Source organism: Tigriopus californicus, chromosome 3, assembly GCF_007210705.1.
Source record: "Tigriopus californicus strain San Diego chromosome 3, Tcal_SD_v2.1, whole genome shotgun sequence".
Lineage (NCBI taxonomy): Eukaryota > Metazoa > Arthropoda > Copepoda > Harpacticoida > Harpacticidae > Tigriopus > Tigriopus californicus.
In genome coordinates this window covers 4,027,466-4,048,850 of record NC_081442.1, presented here as the reverse complement: position 1 = coordinate 4,048,850, position 21,385 = coordinate 4,027,466, and the positions used below count along the sequence as shown (strand labels likewise).

Genomic DNA, 21,385 nt, shown 5'->3' with positions numbered 1-21,385 from the left:
TCAGCTTCTGAAGTAGATCAATGAAGATGGTAAAAAGGAGAGGATCTAATACGGATCCTTGTGGAGCATCCGGTTGGATATCATGTATGTCACTAAGGGATCCATCGACTTTAACTAACTGCTCCCTACCACGAATAAAACTTCTTAACCAATTTAGAACCTTGCATTGGATCCTGATTTCGGTGGAGCCTTGTAACTATGAGCCCATAATCTACCTTATCAAAGCCTTTGGCAAAGTCTGAACAAACTATATCAACTAACTCATAGTGTCCTTGTCCCTCAATGACCTGCTCTATCAGCTCAATCTGAACACGTTCTGAGTAGGAGTGGACTTCAAGAACTTTTACGAAATTGAACTTTATGATTTTTTCAAGCACCTTAGGAATATTTGAAGGGTGAGAAATGAGCCTAAAGTTACTGTGGAGCGACAGATTTTCCCCTACAAAGAGTGGAACAACATGACTTAACTTCAGAGAAGCGGGAAACTTGCTCTCGTCTTCCAAGATGCAATGCATCTCTCACGTGAAAACAGGAGCAAGAACTTGTGAATATGCCTCGCGAATCTCAACAGACTCATCATTAGAACAATGAGCTGTTGCTCCTAATGTCTAAGTAACTAAAAACAAAATAAAGAACCAATTTCCATAGTATTCCATAGCATTGCTATTCATGATTATTAGATTGCATAATATTGCCACTGGCTCCACCATCAACCTCAAAGACCCTACAGGTTGTTTGATTTTTCTCTAGAGTTTGCATGAGAGAAAAAATGCCGGATTTCACCTGGTCTTCTGTACCATTTTACTCTCCCTTTTTCATCTGATAAGTCTCATTGGAGGTTCCTCTTCGCTTGTCTTTTTACAAGCAAAGGCCAATCCTTGACTTTGAACTTGAACTTAGGTGATCATATATGATAGATTTTGCACACTCTCCTTGCCTTCAAACACTTCAGGGTGAAAAACTTGAGTCAGATTTTGGCATTGTCCTACTTGGAATGTCACGATTCCCTTTGTTTTGATCATATCCTTTTAGTGTTTCTCGTATGTGTTGGTTTATGCTGACGTGTGTTAAAAAGTCTTCTTTTATTCTATTCGATGAAATACATCGGAAATTTAAATTTGTGATACAAGAACATAATTTTTCGTCGTTTAAATTACTTTAAGTACATCAGAATGCTCAAACTTTGCTTCACCTTTTCTTTTCTTTATTTTTTCGTAACTAAGTTTGGCTGAACATTGCAATAAAAAACCATTAAAACACCTTTTAAAACAACCCTCATCGTTCAAAACAGTACAATGATGTGAATGAGTTTGAAAGTGTTTGGTTTAGGGAAACCTGGCAATACTATTAGCATTGAATTCATCCAGGCACAACTCCTCTCCCTTTGTACCATAATCTATCAATGGAACATGACTAATTCTCAAGTCCAAAACTGTATTCGCATTTCAATGCAATTTGGTTAATTAGACACTCAAAGTAAAAGGTTCCAACATTGTTTCTAATTTGTCAGAAAAATCTGCACCCCTACTTTTTGTACCCTTGTTGTTCCCCGAGACTTTTGTTCCCCATCAAACTTGGTCCCCGTAACGTTTGTTTCCTGGTACGTTTGGATCATTTTTTAAGTGCATTATTTCAAGGGTGTCGTGGAAGATCAAATACTAGTGCTGGGGCGAGTCCAGACTCGATTCCGGGTGCACTCGAGCCTTTTACTCGATTATGGAGTAATTGGCCGGACTCGAGTCTTTTAGAAAGGACTCGAGCCAAGCAAAAAGTAAAAAAATCAGAGGACTCGTACTATCAAATACGGTTATCATTGGTTGTGCTTTCCAATTATGTTTTTGATAAGAGCGAGGAAAAAAAACTCTCCAAAAGCCAAATTACGAGGCTCGACTCAATACTTCATTTGAAAAAAAAACACTGACCATTGATTATCAATACAAAATTATTCATCATTTACAATGACTTTATGAAGAAATGAATTGACAAGGCGTAGCTAGAGATACAATGTTAAAGATTCAAGTCTCTCTACGAGGTACTCTAGCCTGATCAAAGTGAGTAAATTTGTTTTCAGTGACTTATTCATGCGAAGGTGTTGTAGTGTAGCATGGAGTGTTAGAGTATCTTCGTCTTTTGCCTTTCAGTTAAGATGACCCAAAGCATGGGGGATTTGGACTTCTTGGGTCGTTTTGTCCGCATGCATCGGTCGCCAAACTCCTCCTGTACCTTGTGTTCCAAGTTAGATCCATGGGAACACATGGAACACTTACCCAAGAGAGAGAGAGAGCAACAGCTTAAGAGCAAAGCGATGAAGTACTGAATGTATCTGGCTGCTTGCCCTCAGGCCACGGATCCTGGACAAAGATACTTCTGAAGAAAACGACGTTGATGGCGCACTAGAGGACGAGGGTGAACAAGGGGATCAGAGGACGAAGGAAAAAATGAGCAATTTATTTGGGAGTGTAGTGTGGGCGGCTCCTTCGTTAGTGTTTGTTCCTCTCAACCTTCGCTCCTCGACGAGTTCTCTTTTCCCCTTGTGGAGTGCAAATTTGATTGTTCATCAAGATGACTTATTGGGCTGATAATATCAAGTTTATCAAGGATATCCTCGACTCCAAGTACAAGAAGATTGAGGATGCCATCGTCGACGTAAGTTCAAATCCGATTCGTCTTGTTTTCAAGATCTCAACGGCCTAAAATAAACCAAAATCTTGATATTTCTTGCAACCTATGTAGGCTTAATCACTTGAAATCAGCTTTTTTGCCTCTGATGTTTTCAAGGCAACTTACTTATATATTTGGATCGACAACTCTTAAAGAGATCTGAAAGAATTTGGACGAACGTGAATTCATTTGTCTTTGTCAAGCCTTGTCATTTTTATGAAGCATGGACCTCATGCCTTTGCTTTCGTTTCAGTTCATTTACTATTATTCGATTCTCGATTGTTCTTAACCGGATTCAAAATCAACTCTCTGAACACGAGGATTGTCATCGCCCATTCCAAATCGAGTACTTTTTGCCCCCTATGTGGAATTTTCCTTTCACTTTGAATGCAAGTTAATTTAGCCATATCGACAAGACTCTCGGTTGAAACGAAGGATAGGTTCTTTCCATTGTACAAAATGCGAGCTTGCTGGCTGGCCCTCAAAGAATTTTACTCAGACCGATTTAGAGAGCTCAGCAAATTGGGGAGGAATTTGAAACGACAAATGATCCAGACATCCAGGCAATGAAGTTTCAACTCTGGGAGTTTGGCAGCCTTTCTATTCAACAATCCATCCATACATTATTGTGCGCAGGATTATTTCAAGATAAAATCAATCGTGAAAGATCTACTGACCGCCAATCTTGGCCCGTTGTGATAGTACCTATATCAAACTCTGTTCAAAACTTGTGGAGACTAGATGTATGATGTTTTGTCATTTAAGTGAAGAAGTTCCAAACTATTTGTAAGGAATATGGATAGCTGTGTTTCAAGAAGATGACGTATAAGGTTGCTTTTCAAGTACTTTTGCAAGAAAGGTTCATATATTGTGCAAGTAGGTGTGGTTGCAGAAAATCCATTGCTCCATCTTTACAATAATCCATGGCAGATTTTTTGTCAAATAAATAGATTCAAAAATAGATTTCTAGATCATGAATGTTGGGCAACCACCAACGTTGTACTCTAAACTGTCGAAGAAACCGTTTTGGGATTAATTCCAAGACGAATCTCCATTTTATTGCTTAGCCAGCCGAGCGATCTGTTATCCGACATCCACTAGAGGTATCCGAGATCAAACCAACCCTGCTGACCAACCTAAAGTCAAATATTGTGTCCGGACATATTTTCCTTCTAAATCAAAAGCTATTTTTGCACCGCGTTTGAACAGAGATGAGGAGCAATTGTAATTTCACTCATTTGGAGCTTTTAAAAGCTTTTTTTCAACATCACCTTCTTCTGCCTTTAGACGCGGCCATTCGATCAATCATTACTGGTTCAGACCAAAGTAAAGAATTCTTGTGCTTAAATCTTTATTTGTTCATGAACAATCAGACTCATTTAATGCGCAAGAAAGTGTCAAGATGTCTCAAGAGTGAAGTGAATCGGCCAAGTTTCCGGAAACGAATTGTGTGATTCAGTTTTTGTGTCTTAAATTGCTTATAATTGTTTATAAAAATGAGGCTTGAAGAAAGTCAACATGGTCAAGACACCAATGGTAGGAAGAGAAGAGCGATGATTTACCCAAGCTTCTCTTAAAACGACAAGGTATGAAAATGGATTCAGGTGTTGGCCATTTCATCTTTTTGAAATCATCTGAGCTTGATTAAGACAATGACGGCAATTGAATAGGCAGTCATCTTTTGTGATCACGGGGTTTCAACGTATAGCCTTGACTCAATACAATTTGAAGCTATCGCCATTTACCATTGAAAGGGCGTTTCTTGAAACGTAGCTTTAAAAAGGGGATATTTGTACAATTTCATATTAGTGCAAATCTAATCTAAAATATGTTTTCATTTGCCTATGCCACTAATGGATATGAAAAAGTAATGGTAATTAAGTAATAAGTAAATAAGTAATTTTTTTCATGAATTATGGAGTCACGTTGGAAGTTACCCTGGACAAACAAGGCTGAGCAAGAGTTATGTTTATCCTAAGCTTACATGCTTCCTTGCCTCCACCCTGTGCCTACTGGCTAGTCTCTTTGGATTCGCAACTGAAACGTTTTGGACCTTCCCCTTGGCTTTTAGATTGCAGGGGAAAAAATCGAAGTAAAACGCTATTCACGGCTAGATTATCATTGTTTCTGTTTCTCTTTTTAATGCATCAATTGAGTCAAAATGAAGACAATTTTTGGTATAAGCAAGTTGCATAACTACAATAATCAATCAAATTAGAATGGCGAGCTTCTTTCTTGTTTAAAAAGCTAATAAATGAACCTTAAAACAAATCAAAGAGGCTCACAATAACTAACAAAGTAATATAATGTCACTTAAAGCACAATAAAAGTGTAATCTTTGAAAAAATGTTTTACAATTATCATGTGTACACTCAGTTACGAATTCATTTGCATTCTGAAGACAATACATACAACAAACAAAACTATAGATCTTGTCGTTCTTGAAGACTTTGTTGAAACTGATTAAAAATAAGTTCTTTAAGACTTCATTGATATTTGTGAAATTTTCAGTGGGCGCTCAACTAAATGTCCTTTGGACGGTTCTAAAATGAACTTTTGAAAACCTACTTTTTTGAGGGTTTTATATATGGTTGTATAAGGTTTTTAGTTAATTTGAAATTGCGCAAGAAAAAGAAAAATAATCTTTTATTTTTGCGATAATGAAAATCGATATAAAGTCTTTGGGAAATTAAATTCAAATAAAACCAGGGTATTTTGTGTCAAAAAAACGATGAAGTTTGGACCACCAAATCCCATGTAACTAAGTAGCGGTGAAATAGATGATATCATAATTCATATTCAAGAGCTAACTATGTGTGCTCCTAAATTACAGTGAGTAGGTTTTTGAAAATTTTAAATTTTATAATGTTTTTAGGTACGTAAGTTTTTTATACGGGCTAGAACTTCATAAAGCAATAAAATCAAAGTTGTTCCTTATGACTTTTGAGGTAGAAAAATGCCAAGATGTGTTTGGAAATTTCCGTCAATACTTTAAAGCGTATTTTTACCGCTGTGTAGATTTATCTAAAATGAATGTGTCATTTGTTGGATTAAACCCTTACTCAACGCAGAATTAGAATCACTGACTGTAGAACTTTCAAGCTTATTGTAAGACCATAGATTCATAGACACAAGAAGTCGGACGACCGACCACTCGGCTGGTAAACAATACAATGGATGGTCTCCTTGGAATTGATCACAAACCGGTTTACTGTACTGTTTAGCCAACCGAGTGGTCGGTCGGTCGTCCGACATCCAGTCTCTAGAAATCGATGGTAAAACCTATCGATATCATTCTGACTCTTTAAATAGAATTCATCAAAACATTCATAAGACCTAATAACATAAAAAACTAATAAAATCAGACGTACTTAGGACTGAACACCAATATAATCGGCCTCAGATAGTTAAAAGTGAACCTAAACAATTCTGTTCTCTTTAGATAAATTTGGGTCATTTATCCAGTCTTAATACTACTTTCAAATTACGCGAGCTTGTTTAAATTTACTTTGGCCTCGCGAGTAATCAAAAACTCATCTATTATTCCTAGATTGATGAGCATTGTGCCCGTTTGGCAGAGGACAAAGACAACAAGAAGGCCCGTGAAGGATTTCTAGAGTCTGCCCGCATATTGGAACTTTTGGACCAAAAGGAGTTGGAGACCTTGGCAGAAACAATGTTCAAAGGTAAGTGAAAACATAAAGAAATTTTCAGCAATTAGTCCATGTGTTTTTGACACTTGCATCACAATCTTTCTTATCTAGGGGCAAACATCTGGTAGAATATTGGATAGATTACGTTTTTTGATTTACATTGATGTCAAATGACTGACCATTAGGTTGGTAATTTATCCAGAACGATTTAAAATTATTGTTTTAGCCGACCAAGTAGTCTGATATCCATTTCCTGGACATGCATGGGACAAAGGATTACACTAAGTAAACAATTATGCTTCACATTTCATAAATAAGAAGAACCATTTTCATTGTCTGTGAGGAACGACTATAGAAATTGTCCTATCCAAATTATGGAACCAGTGAAAAAGTGATTATCGACAATTTAGAAGCTTTTGCAACTTTCTTCCATCATCTCTGGGAAGGTCCTACATTGTTCATTAGGTGACCAACTGTGAAGTTATAAGTGTTGTTTAGAGCGTTTTTTTTGTTCAAGGGCATCCTATAGCGACTAATTAATACACTTTGCATAGCCAAATATTTCAAGAATTATGGCACACCATGACTTACAGGGTATCCCCAATCTAATCTCCCCAAACCCGAGAATCAAATGCAGAAAAGAAAAAAATGTTCACTAATTGGTTTAATTTTTGGTTGGTGAGTTGTGAAGTTGAGGTAGGTGTCTGAAATGTCGAGTCAATAATCTTTAAGAAAGAGTAGATAAGGGTCGATGATCATACGACGTACTTGACTTGGGCTTGTGGATATGGGTTTACACAAAAAGTAGGATTTTTTTGTGATTTTCCACTTGATGTAGTTCTAAGGTTGTCTCCAGAAAAATATTTCATTAAACTACCATTTCGTATCTGGAGCAAGAACTGCTTTTCATCTTCCTTCATCAATGTTCACGAAACCTTATGCCAAATTATCATCAAATCTAAAGAACCTAAAGGAAGACGATGTTCATCTAATTCAGTTGCGTTGGTATGTGAAGCAGGTTAGCATTAGCAATAAAAAACAAGATGGACTAAGAAAAAATATGAATGGCTCAAACATACAAAGCAAAAAAAGGCTAGATTAAATGATTACCAATCATAAATTTCACAAATATGCAATATTGAACTGTTGGTAAGTAGATCTGGTGAGAGAGATGAGTTTTGAACAGATATCTTGACCGTCTAAATACCTAGAGATAAGAGGATGTCGGACGATCACCCACTCAATTGGTTGTGCAGTACAACTGATGGCCTTCTCGGAGTTGATCACAAGCCAGGGTATTGTATTGTTCAGCCAACTCAATGATATTCATTGTCTACGATGCATCTAGCAGTTCCAGAATTCAAACGAAAATCACACCACCTTACAAACAAGTTATGTCTATGACAATCCTGAAAGAAATAATTAGTCAAAAAGGCCTGAAACAGGCCACACAACCTCATTCATTTATGTGTAGTATGTGTACCTATGTATGTATACATAGCATGTGTTCCATAGTAGAATAAATCATCAATTTTGCGATGTTAGAATACTTCACCATGAGCCCCCAGTATACATCCCTGCCAAAGAGCAAATGAAAAGCAAGAAATATTTGACTGTTTGCAATTAAGAGCTGATATGTATAACTGTTTTGATATATAAATTTCTTTTTTCTTGAAAAACTCATTTTCATTACTTGCTCTCCTCCTGCTTTTACATTGCTTACTCCCGCTCTCTTCAGTTCCTGAATTTGAACTTGATCAATTCTGTCCACCCTATATACAATATATAGATGGATATTATAATAACAATCTTCAATTTTCTTTTTTAAGACATGCCCGAGAAGGAACGTGGAGAGGAAGAAGTTCATCTCAAACAGATTACAGACAAGTTCAACGTGAACTTGGCCAAGATCAAGGAGGCCCGAGCCAAGTACGACATCAAGTAGAGGAGATCCATCCATAGACAGACTCTTCTTGGATGCCATAATTTGCCAAACGATCTAACTGCCCTGGAACAACGAATTTAAAATGTCGGATTGAAAACAAACCGAAGCGCAATTTCGCGTGGGAAGCATGCTACAATTATTATGAAGAAACGTAAACACCACATTACACCAACACCAAATGTCTAAGGTACTTCTGGACTGGGTTCAAGGCCTTTGAATTGATACTAGCACCTAAACTTATTTCACTTCCAGATGCTCACTTCAGGGCTTAAAAAGGCACTAAACACTAATCAAGTTATCCTTGTCTCATCATAAGTTCCTATTTCAATCCACACTCTTATAATACAACTCTGATCCCTTTTTCTTGCAGTTAACTGATTGTAAAATAAAGAGGAGAAAGAGCGAGACAAAATAAGTCTAACAATATAATGATAAACTGCTATTTGTAAGAAAAAAATTCCACACATCAACTACAATTGTTGCATGCATGAACCATTAAGTCATTTGTACTATCGATTTGAGTTTATAAAAAGACAATAAACATGTTCCAAACATATGTGCCAACCATTTGTTCATCCGTCTTATTCCACTTATTGCATTTTTATGCACCTATCGTATCCTCATTGACATTATGGGACATTGTGGATTCATATGGAAAAAAATAACTCAGAATAGCGAGTGTGCTCTCTACGACTGCTCGTAAAAAAAGAAAATGAATCAAAGTGTTCGGTACAAAATTAGCTCCTTTCTTCACAACGAGAGTCAATATGTTTCAACAATCACGTTAAAACGAGGTTCCACTGAGGCTTTGCACAAATTTTCATGAATCGCTTCCAACAACGGGTTCTTAACGTCCGAGCATAAGGGATTAAAATCGTCAAACGAGATTTCCCACAGCATCACTCCGCCCAAGCCATGGTCAAGAACGTATCTAACTTTGGCTTTAATACTGGATGGATCGTCATATCCGATCCACTGGTTCCCTTTGTACATGTATGGTCCGGAGATATTGGTTCCCCCTTGACTCCAAGTTTCATTTTGAAGTTCCAGACAAATCTCAGTGTAGCTCAAGATCCCTGCGGATGAGGTCAAATGGCCTTGGCGACCTTTGGCAGCCACAGCTTGCGGGGAATGTGTGGCGGAGCCTTTGGTGGTAAACGATTGACCAAAAGCCGGTATGCTTAGTACTACTTTTTCAGGTGATGCTCCAAGTTGTAGGAGTAGTTGCATAATGGACTTGACGTCAAGTTTAGACGGGTTTGTATTCTCCAAAGGAGCCAAATGCCCAGTATTGATGGCAGGACTATCATGCAGGTTATATGTTAAAGCGACCAATGCATCAGTATGGTCGGAAAGACATCGAATGTCGTAGGTGTCTTTGATCAGGTTCTCTTGGGCTTTGATTGTCACAGTTAGATCCATATCGAAGTCCGAGAGGTACTTGCTCAAGGCTTTGATAAGTTCACAATAACCTTGTCGCTCAGCCTTGTGCTTAGGTTGATAGTCTACATCTAGGCCATCGAAATTGTAGTGTTTCAGAAATGCCACGGCTGACTTGGAAAATGTCAGCCGATGATCAGAGTCATCCAAGAGGCTCTGGTACAGAAGTCGATGGGTACTTGAGCTCGACGAGCCTCCAATGGAGGCCAAGTACTTGACCTTGGGAAACTTGGCCTTAATCCCAGTGAACCGGAGTAGATCGTCTTGTTCTGGCCCATCGATGGTGAAGGTCAATTCTCCTCCGAGATCGAGAAAAGCGTACACTAAATGGGTGCACAAAGTGGCATTGACTTCAGAAGTGCCAAACTTGGCCAATCCGGCTCGATACTTGGCCCAGTTTGTGTAGTAACAAATCACTTTCTTTGTCTTATTACAAGATGTTGGTTGGACTTGTTTTGGTTTCTTGTAGAAGTTGCGGCAAGGCGTTTGGCGAAATACTTTATTGATAGCTCTTAACAACGGGAATGGAGGACCACAAATACCCCGGAAATCTGAATCTCCCACGTTGAACAGCATTGCTCCTCGAAGACCTTTCTCTCTGATATATTCCGCTTTAGCTTGGACACTCATTGGAGAATCAAATCCGACCCATTGATCGTCTTTGAAAGCGTAAGGAGCGCTGGTTTGATCCACCAATGTCCAATTATTATAAATGATATTCTGGCATATCTCAAAATAGGCCAATGATGTTGCATCGTGGGTCCAATTCCCTGGATCAGCTTTTCCAATTTTTGGAAGAGGTGGATCTCTCGAGGCTCCACTGACCCTGAATGAACGCCCTAGGGCGGGAATGCCTAACACAACCTTCTCAAGGCTTACTCCAAGTTCCACGAATAACTGAATGACACTTTGCACGTCCAAGCCGCTTGAATCCCACGGTCGTTTATACAACGGAGAATGATGATCGGCATCTGCATCCCAAGAGCCATGGAACTCGTAGGCCAAAATATGGTAATGATCAACATTCGGTCTCAAGGCCTCGAAATCAAAACCCTCTCTGAGAATGTAGGCTGCTCCGGAAATTGTTGCCGTCAGAAGAAGGTCATCCTTTTGTTTGAACATACTCTTGAGCTGCCCCATGAATCGAGCATAATTAGCCCTATCGGCAGCTCCTGGGTGCAAGTAAACCACGTCTAAACCATCCAATGAGAATGTCTGCAGGAAAGTCACAACAGAGGTGGCAAAAACTTGACTCTTGGACGGTGAAGCAAACAAGTTTTGGTAGAGATCTTTGTTCTGAGTGGAATGCTCCCATCCACCCATTCCAACCAAAAAGGCAGCTTTTGGGTAACGCTCCTTGATGCTGACAAAGTCTAAAAAGCTTTTGATTGAATCATTTCTTGGCGTGATTTCAAAGTCCTCAGAGAGTTCCACAAAGCCGTAGATGATATGAGAACACAATGAGAAATCGATGTTTTCTTGGGTAAATTTACTCACGCCGGGCCTATTTACGCCCCAACTCGGAAAATAACACACCACGTTCTTCTCGTGAGGGCAAGCTGCATATCGATTGAATTCTGGAACGTAAATCTTCTCTCTTGAATTAGATATAGCCACATAACATCCGTTGCCAGGGACGCATTTTTGAAGGGATCGATGGAACACGGTTCCTTGTGAGCAAGTAAACCTTGCAATTGGCAATCCAGACTCGCATAGCTGGAATTTTTTGCAAGCCACGTCAGCTGGGTCAGGTTGTAATCCGTCAATGCTCGAACAATGACTCGCTGTAATTGTGAAATATTACGAATTAGATTGTTATCAGATCTATTTGATGATCATCAAGGAATCTTACATGCTTCCAATTTGTGAAAAGCCAAAGCGAAAGTCAGGGCTAAAAATGGAGAACGACTCCAGATCTTCATGATGCGTCCTAACTCAAGTTAGGGTAGACTATGAATGGTTAGAGACCGATAATGTCCCATACCTTGAAAAGACAGGTTTCTTCAGTGATGGAGTACGAAGGGACGTGTACACGGTTGGACAGGTGTCTGACCGAATTTTATTCAGGGGTGTATACGTTAAAAGGGAGAACAGTTTCGAGGTCCTTGGCTCATCTTCTTCTGAATATTTAAAAAACCGCTTTCGTTTGTAAATCTTTTTTTAGTGACTTACTCTGACTATTATGTAGAGGGCAGAGTAAGATGACCAACGGTGGTTGGGTTTTCCCGAAGGGGTCATTTCCAAAAGTCCCAGGTCGGAATAAATTACCCGAGTTTGGTGGTCAGCAAAAGAGCGGCTGGAAATAATATATACGAACATTACTGCATAGTCTCTCTTTGAAAATGTTGAAATTTTACTTCTAAATACTCAATATTTAGAATATTTCATCGAATTTAAATCGTGAAATGATTGTATGAATTTTCCTTTTTCGTATTCGACTATAAGACAACGCTTCAAGGCAAGAATCCTCTGTACAAGTGGCCTGGATTCAAACACCCAAGTCAAAAGCTAACGTTTCAAGGCAGGAAGAATGGATTTCTACGATATTTTTTTCATAACTAGAGAAAGTCAAAATATACACAATCTGCTTGATATTCTGAAAGAGGTATATTTGCGTAAAAAGCATATTTCATGTTTTTTTGCACACAATTAGCATATTTTCGGTTTGGACACAGTCCAAATATATTTACACATTTTCGTTATTAAAGAAGAAAGTGACGCCAAGTTATTTAAAAACACATTTTAGGCAAAATGTTCTCCCCAAATGGTGTGGTATAAATCCTACCCGTTAATAAGAGACATTTTAAGGGAAACGACGTGGTGTTGTGGTTAGTACAGTTAGCTATGATGGTTTCAAATCACACCGGATTGGCACTGCAGAGAACCAACGGTTGAAATTTGCTGGACTTGTGTTTAACATTATTTTTCCATTTGCTCTCCCTCTCTATCAATACATCTCTGCCAGCGGTCCACCCATTAGTCAAAGACCTCCACATAATCTTCCTTGGTGATCGTGCGGCAGGCCCCCTTCCACTCCTTCTTGAAGGTGCTGCCGCTGATAGACGTGCCTGCCAACGCATTTTTGGCCTTGGGGAACAAAAATAAGTCTGCTGGCGCCTGGTTTGGTGAATAGTGGGGGACCTTACAACAAGGAACTCCATGGTGATCTTGGCCGCGTGACTGCTTCAGTTGTCCATGTTGAGGGCCAAATCATGTTTGCCTATGGCTGGTCTCTTGACCATGAAATTATTCAGAAAAGTGGCGAGGAAATGGGAAAAGGAACTGACATTGAATTTGCTTCCACCTGGGACAGAATGCTGATACATCAGGCCGGCGTTGCCAAACCAGGGGATGACCAATTGCTTTCTCGGGCTCTCATGCACCTTGAACTTGATCGGCAGCCTGGAACCCTTTTGAACCCGTTGTTTGCTTCTTTGCTTGGTTTTTGGCGTGTACATCCATGCATTGGTCTCGACCATGATGGCTATGCCAGATTAATCACAATTATGCAAGAAGTTGTTGATCAGATTGATCCACCCAACCCCAAACCTCACTAACATCACAAAAGAGGAGGAAACATTGGTTCCTCAGTCTTTGGGAGTTGCAAAAATGGATGCCCTTTTTTAAGTTTTTCTTGGTAGCTGCAGACAAAGAGATGACATCATTTGGAATTGGTTCCATTTTGCAAGTCTGCTTTATTCTTGCTTCATGCTCCATGTTTTGTTCCCTATTTCAAGTGTTGACGTGACATTACGTGTTTTTCATGAGCAAAGGTTGATTTTCTTTTGATATGATGATGAACCCCTTCGTTGTTGCCCTCAGCTCGGCCAATACACATGTTGTATGTTACATGTTACTACATGGTGCACTCGTAATGCTTGTAACACTCCCTACAGTAAGGGACAACATCTTGAAACTGGGTTCACTTTTATTCATTTCACTTCTGGCTTTTCAATAGTAACTATAGACAATTGGACTCCCAATGGGCACCGGGTAGCCCGGCTGGTAACTCAAATAAGTGGCCACTGGGACGGGTTCAAGCACAGCTAGGGCTTCTGTCATGATTTCTTGAGTGGGCTCTGGAACAACAGTCAATGGGCCAATATCGGTAGCAATCTCAGCACCAGCCTCCCCACCCTTCTCAATGAAGTCGCCAATTTTGTTAATTCCACCTGAAACGCCCGCCAAGTCAAAGTCTTGGCCGAAGCCCAATTCACCCGTGATGGCCTTGATGTCATCTGACTTGACAACAGACAATAATGCTCCCACATCACGAACACTGGAGGCCACACTGGCTGATTTGACCTTAATCTCGTCCGGAATGACATTTATCATGTCTGGATTGGGAGCGGCGGTGAAGTCAAATTCCCCAGGGGATGGTTGGTAATTGTATTTGAAGCTGTCACCGGGCCTGCTCACGTATTGATATTTAAAGTCCACAGGCGTGTCATCCTCAGGAGCCTTGAAAGGTCGGCTATTGGGCTGCTCAGCGGTGAATTGATACTGATAGCCGGCATTTCCATTGGGCTCATTTGCGGCTGGAAAAGGAACTGGGATGTTTTCTGGGAATTTGAAGGCAGGAGCCACCGGTGTTTCTGGGCTCCACTGGTAATAGTAAGCCTCTTGAGCTTGAGCCACGGTGGCTACGAGAGCAACCTGTAAATGTACCACTCTGAAACCATTCTTGATCTCCGTTTGTTGTGTACATATTGTACTATGTGAATAAACAAATTCTCAATCTTACTGTGAAAGCTTTCATTGTGAAGTGAGGGCTGGGGATTGTTGCACGAGACTGATACAGTTGTGCTTCAGCCCTCTGACATTTATTTGGGCTCAACAGTGGTCAAGAGCTTGGCTGAGTCGCCTTTTGCTTCTCACCCCATCTCTGGTTGTTATGTAAGAGCATGGCATGTCCATTGGGTGTATGTTTGGTGATAGGTGCATAGAATAGGAGGCATGGACAGGCATCCATAGGATCAGAATCAAAGCACTCCACCGGGATTTGTCAAAGTGTCATTGAACATGTGAAATAGAAACTGCATCCATCTGTATGTGCAAATTTGTGACTTGACCACAATGAAGGTGGTGCATCTGAAATGAAATGGGACCCACCACGCCGCCCTTGAACATGGCCTAGCTTTTCTTTTCATCGACTTCAGCATACTGCATATGCATAATGTACACATCAAGGCATTCCTTTGAAAAGGTGTACGTACATACAGTACATCAGCATCAGGAAGTCCAGATGCTGGCAAGACTAAGCAACCCAAATCTGGAGCCTTGTATAATGTCAGTCCCTTGGTAAGGCCCACTGGGGTGGGTTTGCGGGCCATGCCAAGTATGTCCCTGCAGGTACTGGTAAGAAATTGCAAAGAGATCTATCAAGTTGCATTGCCCAACAGACTACACTCAACACACGTTATGAGGTGGTTTCAAGATAGAAACGACTGCTTGAACCACACACATGAGAAGGCTCAAGCTAGGGAGATGGTTTTAGCGCAGTTGACTATTGCGTGACCGAGTTGAACTCGGGTTCATGGGTTCGATCCCAGGTCTCCCACCCACCTAAGCCTAAGCTGTTTCGCCAGGAGCAGACGAGATCAAAGATTAAATCATTCGGTGTAGCTTCAAATTGTCAACTTTCACCTTTATTAAAAATAGGTTCTAGAGATTCTTACATATTAACCCCAAGATCTACTACTTTATTGTAGATGTGGAGCAGAGCAATATGCAGTTCCGTCTTTGAAGAGTTGTTGAGGGCTTCCCTTGATATAAGGTCCGGATGATATTTGGCATGTCATTAATTTTGTCAGAAGTACACTTAAATGTAAAGGATACATACCAGATGATTAATTCTTATGGCGAGCGTTACTCTAAGTCGTTATCTTTCTCGTCCTTGACGTTTGAAATTTTTGGGTGGGACTTTTTATGTAAAGACACTTTGAACTTTGTTGTCACAAAGTTTTCGGAGATTTGTTTAGAATGGAGTTGTGGAATAGACATATTATAACGCACTCGAAATGGACGCCTGTGGAGGAATAATTCTTTTTATAGAACTTGCTATTGGAGATCGCTAACTCAAATGAAATCAACGCCTCAGGCAGCTATGTCTTTCAAAGAGTCCCTTTTTTGTTTATACGGATCAAAATTAAAGGATTTAGGTCTAGCAATAACTAACTTATGAAGTGCCAGCCAGATATGCTTGCATTTAGGTATATTAAAAATATCTCCAATTTCTTTATTGTTTTTACAAACAATTCCAAAACAAACACAGTGAAAACATCTAACCAAGAAACTCTAATGCTTCAGACCAGATTGATTCGGTTGAGTTGTCAGAGGGGAAATCCAAAGTGCCATACCAATAGCAATGTTCCATATCATAGATTTGAGATTCTGGTCGTTGAATTGCGCTGGGGATTCCAGAATTTCGACGGGTTCGTCCACTATAGTACTTAAAGTTCGGACCAGACAAATCCTCATCGCATTGGAGACAATCGTTCAAGGATCCGTCTGGCTTATTGAAAGGCTCGTCTTCTATGAAAGATTTGATGCATACCTCCAAGCATTTGCTTCTCGTGTTCTTCACGTTCCAATGCCAGATTGAGGCACATTCCTCGCTGAATCCCAAATCCTTCATGCACTGAATTTCCAACTCGGGTGAAAATAGGCCTAAAACGCCACACCAACGAGTTGGGGTGGTCAAATTCCTGGACATGTAGACTCCAAGGTCTTGAAGGCTGGAGCAAGCTGCACATTGACCTTCGTGGGTAATGATGAATCCCGCAGATTGCGCTTCCACCACCGTGTCGAAATTCTGAAGGGTGTAGAGTCGATTTCCGGATTCTGGATCAGTCTCGTTGCTCCATTGCATGGCACAGAACCCCGGAATGTCTTCAGGTGAAAGGGGTGGCTTGTTTGGATCCTCATAGGGATCCTCGGTGACGTTCATAAAAAGTGGAGGAAGCGGAGCGAGCAGGAGTCTCGGGGATCCATGGCTAATGAACCTAATGAATGATAAAGCTGTCGTTGACAACGAATAGTCCCATGCTAAAAGAAATCGGTTATTTTACCAAGAAGAGAGGACTTTCCGATCTTGACCACATGTGTCAGGTCCAATGTCTTCAGCAAAGACGCTACCGAAGATGGCGATCAAGAATAATCCCACAGCGAGGGAAGAGCTCTTCATTGTGAACGATCCAACTGAACCTTCCGACGAGCCGAATAAGACTGACACCTTCTTGAAAATGCGCGGAATGAAAATAAAGATAAGAGATAATGATATTGTCTCAGGTGGAGCTCAATGCAAAACTAATTGCCCACAGGTGGCTTACTTTGGAGTTTATTGTAGTGTCAAGATTGGATCAACAAACAGGAGCATAGAAACGAGTAGAAAACGTGCCCAGGTATCATGTCAATACTGGATTTAAGGCAAATCAAGTTTTGAATCAAATGGAGATTTACCTTGTCTTTACATTAAATGTATCCTTGGTCCGCTTTTTGGGGCAATGCAACAAATGGCGGGTCTTCGCCTGGCAAAAAATCCAAACAATACCGACCAGATTCATTTTTATCTATCTCTTAAATTGGTCCTGTTTTATTGTTTGAACATTGGAAAGGGAAAGGGGTCAGGCAATTTTCATTTCTTCTAAAAGCATTCAAGGACGTTTACTGTCATCATTTGGCATCCAATTTCATCCCTTAAGTTGTAACAATGCTGTAATTGAAAATTACTTAAGGTGTGCATACAAATACACTCTGGGAACAACTTCGAAGTAAGTCTTACGTAGAAAGAATGTCATTTTACTGAACTTACCGCACTTTAACATGACTGCAGTTAATGTTTTACTGTTTCAGATCTAAATAAATTTCCGAGGAGGTGTCATTTTTTCTTTAATAGAAAACCCATATTCATGGATATGACCTTGACTCTGCATCGCGCAAAGGAAGACAAACACCATTGTTGGAAATATTATTTGAAGCCTTTTTTTCAAGAATAACCATTTAGGGATTACCCTTTGCTTGAAGAAAGTCGTTATTTTTAAGACACTCTACACGACTTTGGCTCGTCATTCATTCGAATTCGTAAATAAGAGCGAGGCTTGTCTAAAGTACTCTTCAAATGAAAAGGCCTGACATGGCAAATGAGTTTAAGGTGCTGACCGTGCTTACTTTTTTAAAATCAGAATTCGTTTTAACAAAAGAAGGTGAAACTCTAATTATTCCCAAAAGGTAAAACAGATCTGTTCCTCCCAGTGGAATATTGTTGATGAAGCATACAATTACTAATTAAAGGAACAATTCTTTTATTCTCCTATTAGACCTATCGCGGTAGATTTCCGTCTAAGATTACAAAAATGTTTTCTTGTTGGCCATTTTTTACCACTTTCATGAGAAAGGTGTGATGAGACAAAAAGTGACGGCCTTATCCAGGAATCTAACTTGGGCCAAAATAAAATGCATCTGTGAATTTTGTGCAAAAAGTCCTTCTCGAAAGTAAATGCTACCTCGTACGACAAATCAGAGCAAAATTCACAAACCAATCTTCTTTTTTAAAAGTATCTCTACTTTGGTAAGTGTCTTATTCCCTAAACATGAAAAGTGAACGAGCAGCAGGAGAAAGCAATTCGAGTTTTGAGTTTGCTTGATAGTTTGCATGAACGGAAGAAGAGGCATAAATCAATCAACATGTCCTCAATATTTCAACCTTTTTTTTTGGAGGGACATAAAGAGGTTTTCATAAAAATGTAGAATCTTTAAGCGCCATTCTCACAAAGCTGCGGTCCAACTAACTTGAAAAGGACATTGTTAGGACATGTTCCTTCCTTATATTCTATATTAAGAGGGTGGTCGGATCTAAAAGTTTGATGTATTCTAGTCATCTGGCATTATTTCCATTTGTCTTTACTCATGCTCTCACCATCGTAATCTTCCATGTTAAAATAAAAATTACCTAGTCAACGGTCACCACCCGGTAATTATGCAAAGTACAAAAATACTAAAGAAATATACAAAACAAAACTGCGATTTTCAACCTTTTCACAGTTTTATGAAAAGTCTTTGTCTCATTGCTAGTCGTTGCAATGGGCCAATTCATAGCAAATAAATATCAGAAATACGACAAAACCCTCTGTATTCGTATCCCAAAGAGAACATACTAATAATGTCTGTAGCGATGAAAAGACGGAAATACTTTATTCAATGCATTGAATGATTGTACCAAAACCTATTGGCCGGACGAGATCTCGTCTCTCCGTGAGATTTGTCGTTTCCATGGGGGAGCTACCCCATCTGAACAAGGCTTGGGCTTCTGCACTTCCACTTCAAGTTTGGCTCCTTGAGCCACAAGCATTTCCTCGATCTCCTCTTGGCCATATCGTCTGGAGGCTTTCAAAGGCGTCATACCTTTATAATCTGGGATATTAACATCGGCGCCTCTGAAACACAACATTGCCACTGAATAAATATGAATATCTTAGATAAGGAGTCCACAACTTATAGGACAGGGGTCAACGTGACCGGCCTTTCTATCATTTGATCCTTTCTAAGAAAGAGAGTGAATGGATTACCAAACAGTAGTTCTGGTCAGATTTTCGGTTGAATTCCATTTTAGTTAAAGCAAGACTTATCAAATCTTACTCTCAAGCGTGAAAAAAAACGTATTTCAGTCACAGTTGTCCGTTGTCGAAAGTGTCATTTTTTAAACGTTTTCCTCATGAAACGCTTCAATACTACTTTTGACATCCCGATTGTTCTATGTACATCCATATATATTTTTTCTAATAAAAGGAACAATAACTCAACGCAACGAGTTATCTTACTTATCACGTTATATATATTAACATAATTTCATCAATCTTGGCTGTCCAAGCACTAACGACTAGTATATTGTATAAGGAATGTGTTCTAATTGGTTTGTTGCTTCATTGTGACCATTTTTGGATGCTTGAATTCGTCCCAGTATCAAGCTACAGTCGTAAAATCATACAAATTGGGTATGACAACATAAAATGGAATTGTAAACTCGTGCTTTTGATTACGAGTTCCCTCTTTTAATGATGTTAAATTCCAATATGCAGTATTTTTTATTCTATTCTGTATGTAAAGGATGAAAAATCGGTGTCTTGGACAATCGCATGTTTTAGTTGTTATCTAGGGTTGCAGTTAATAAAGAGAGAAGTGCTTTAAACCCTGAAATGCAGGCAAAAAACTCTATTGACGCGTTTCGATTGATGGCCTTAATTGCCTTCAGACCTTTCGCTGAAATAACCGGATAAACCTGTATTTCATTCTCCTCTCTTGATGTGACCTCAAAGTTTGTTGCCAAGCTTGATAACATAAAGGAGAGGTGTATTAAAGCTCGGAAAGAAAACGTTACAAATTGACTCCCAAAATAGTTCCTTATGTATGAGAAGAAAGGACAAATAAATTGCTTGATAAATAAAAAGTCGCTAGCTGGCGTGTCTTTTAAGCACGAAGGTAAAATATATTTCTAACGAAATATATTGATATTAAGTTGATGCCATGTATTTGGAGTGAAAAATTAACAAAGCAATTGGCTCTTTGGAAATTCTCAATTGCCATTCTTAAGTCGCATTGTAGCGTCTTCCCTGCACCGGACGTACTGATAACCTTTGAGTAAGTTCAAAGAGTTTCGACAAAGAGTATGCGCACCAATAAGTGCGAAACTTTCCTGTAAAAGATCACGATTCTATGGCCTACCGTTCAATGAGAAGCTTGACAACATCAATTCTCCCACAGATTGTGGCGTCATGGAGTGGCGTCGAGAACCGAGGGTAGAGCTTTTGATTGACGTCCTCACCAAGATTTAACCTCATGGTCACTTCCTCTAAGTTGCCGGCCATTGCGGCCTCGTTAAGAGATGCGGACATGTCTGATGCAAAATTGAGACTCCTTCCTGTTTTCCCGAGTTCAGCTCGTTTTATGTTCCGATGGGCACAAGACGGAACTCGCATTCGTCTCGAGGACACTTTTTACTCGGACACAATTTTGGCTTCGATTGAGAGACAATAATTGGTCTCAAGTTTTACGAGAAGTACAACGTTGGATGTATTTCTTGGTTATGAGCCCCAAGTTTCAACATTGTTTAATTGTGGGAGGTTTATATGAGCATCCTTCTCCTTTACATTGACCATTGAGTTTTGTAATTTGATAAACAAAGATCAGACTTCATGTAATTTTCACGTTTATTACAGAGGGACAACAGCAAATCTTTGGTAAACAAGTCTAAGTTTATTGAATTGATCAAGCATTAGCATGAATTATAAAAAGTAAAAATTGTATGCCTGAAACATTTCTTCGGCACAATAAATACGCGCATTAATAACACTTGAAAGAATTCATCTAGCTCTTACTCATTATCAAAGTTCAATGAAATTTTAGAATGGTAATTTTTGACCGGAGGACTTTTGTCCAAGGAAAGGAATGTCCGCTCTGAGTCATAGCAATGTTTGGGGTGAGAATGTAAAAAGTCAAGCCAGTCAAAAGCAAAGACACCACAATACGTGTACTGCTTTCCCCTGTGGGAACATAACTCGAATTCCGCGAGGATTCTGGAACCGGTCCATATAGTTAGCTCGAGCTTTTAGTTCGAATGGACCAAAATACAAGACTTTAATCTTGCTCACAAAGAAACCCTTTTCAGGGTGTGGATAGGGCAAAAAAATAG

At 39.6% G+C, this 21,385-nt stretch overlaps 5 protein-coding genes across 6 annotated transcripts; 1 reads left to right on the top strand and 4 right to left on the bottom strand.

The window, feature by feature from the left end:
- Positions 1–2,441: 2,441 nt before the first annotated feature.
- LOC131878443 (uncharacterized) lies at positions 2,442–8,815 on the top strand. 2 transcript variants are annotated; one of them, XM_059224421.1, is made up of 4 exons: positions 2,442–2,646; positions 6,212–6,347; positions 8,144–8,446; positions 8,630–8,815. In XM_059224421.1, the coding sequence occupies exons 1-3, from the start codon at positions 2,563–2,565 to the stop codon at positions 8,257–8,259; spliced, it is 336 nt and encodes a 111-aa protein (XP_059080404.1). In that variant the 5' UTR covers positions 2,442–2,562; the 3' UTR covers positions 8,260–8,446; positions 8,630–8,815. The 2 variants fall into 2 exon arrangements, with proteins under 2 accessions (XP_059080404.1, XP_059080405.1); XM_059224422.1 differs by having other exon boundaries at positions 8,512–8,815.
- A 174-nt stretch (positions 8,816–8,989) lies between these two features.
- Positions 8,990–11,657, bottom strand: LOC131878432 (probable chitinase 10). The gene is made up of 2 exons (XM_059224406.1): positions 11,552–11,657; positions 8,990–11,483 (listed from the first exon to the last, which is right to left on the bottom strand). The coding sequence occupies exons 1-2, from the start codon at positions 11,619–11,621 to the stop codon at positions 9,022–9,024; spliced, it is 2,532 nt and encodes an 843-aa protein (XP_059080389.1). The 5' UTR covers positions 11,622–11,657; the 3' UTR covers positions 8,990–9,021.
- A 968-nt stretch (positions 11,658–12,625) lies between these two features.
- LOC131878440 (uncharacterized) lies at positions 12,626–15,143 on the bottom strand. The gene is made up of 2 exons (XM_059224417.1): positions 14,444–15,143; positions 12,626–14,355 (listed from the first exon to the last, which is right to left on the bottom strand). The coding sequence occupies exons 1-2, from the start codon at positions 14,456–14,458 to the stop codon at positions 13,651–13,653; spliced, it is 720 nt and encodes a 239-aa protein (XP_059080400.1). The 5' UTR covers positions 14,459–15,143; the 3' UTR covers positions 12,626–13,650.
- A 753-nt stretch (positions 15,144–15,896) lies between these two features.
- LOC131878437 (uncharacterized) lies at positions 15,897–16,952 on the bottom strand. The gene is made up of 2 exons (XM_059224412.1): positions 16,770–16,952; positions 15,897–16,703 (listed from the first exon to the last, which is right to left on the bottom strand). The coding sequence occupies exons 1-2, from the start codon at positions 16,883–16,885 to the stop codon at positions 15,983–15,985; spliced, it is 837 nt and encodes a 278-aa protein (XP_059080395.1). The 5' UTR covers positions 16,886–16,952; the 3' UTR covers positions 15,897–15,982.
- Positions 16,953–18,872: 1,920 nt separating this feature from the next.
- On the bottom strand, positions 18,873–20,643 carry LOC131878441 (myotrophin-like). Its single transcript, XM_059224418.1, has 2 exons — positions 20,419–20,643; positions 18,873–19,133 (listed from the first exon to the last, which is right to left on the bottom strand). Exons 1-2 carry the CDS (start codon positions 20,586–20,588, stop codon positions 18,923–18,925), a joined length of 381 nt encoding a protein of 126 aa, XP_059080401.1. The 5' UTR covers positions 20,589–20,643; the 3' UTR covers positions 18,873–18,922.
- Positions 20,644–21,385: the final 742 nt, after the last annotated feature.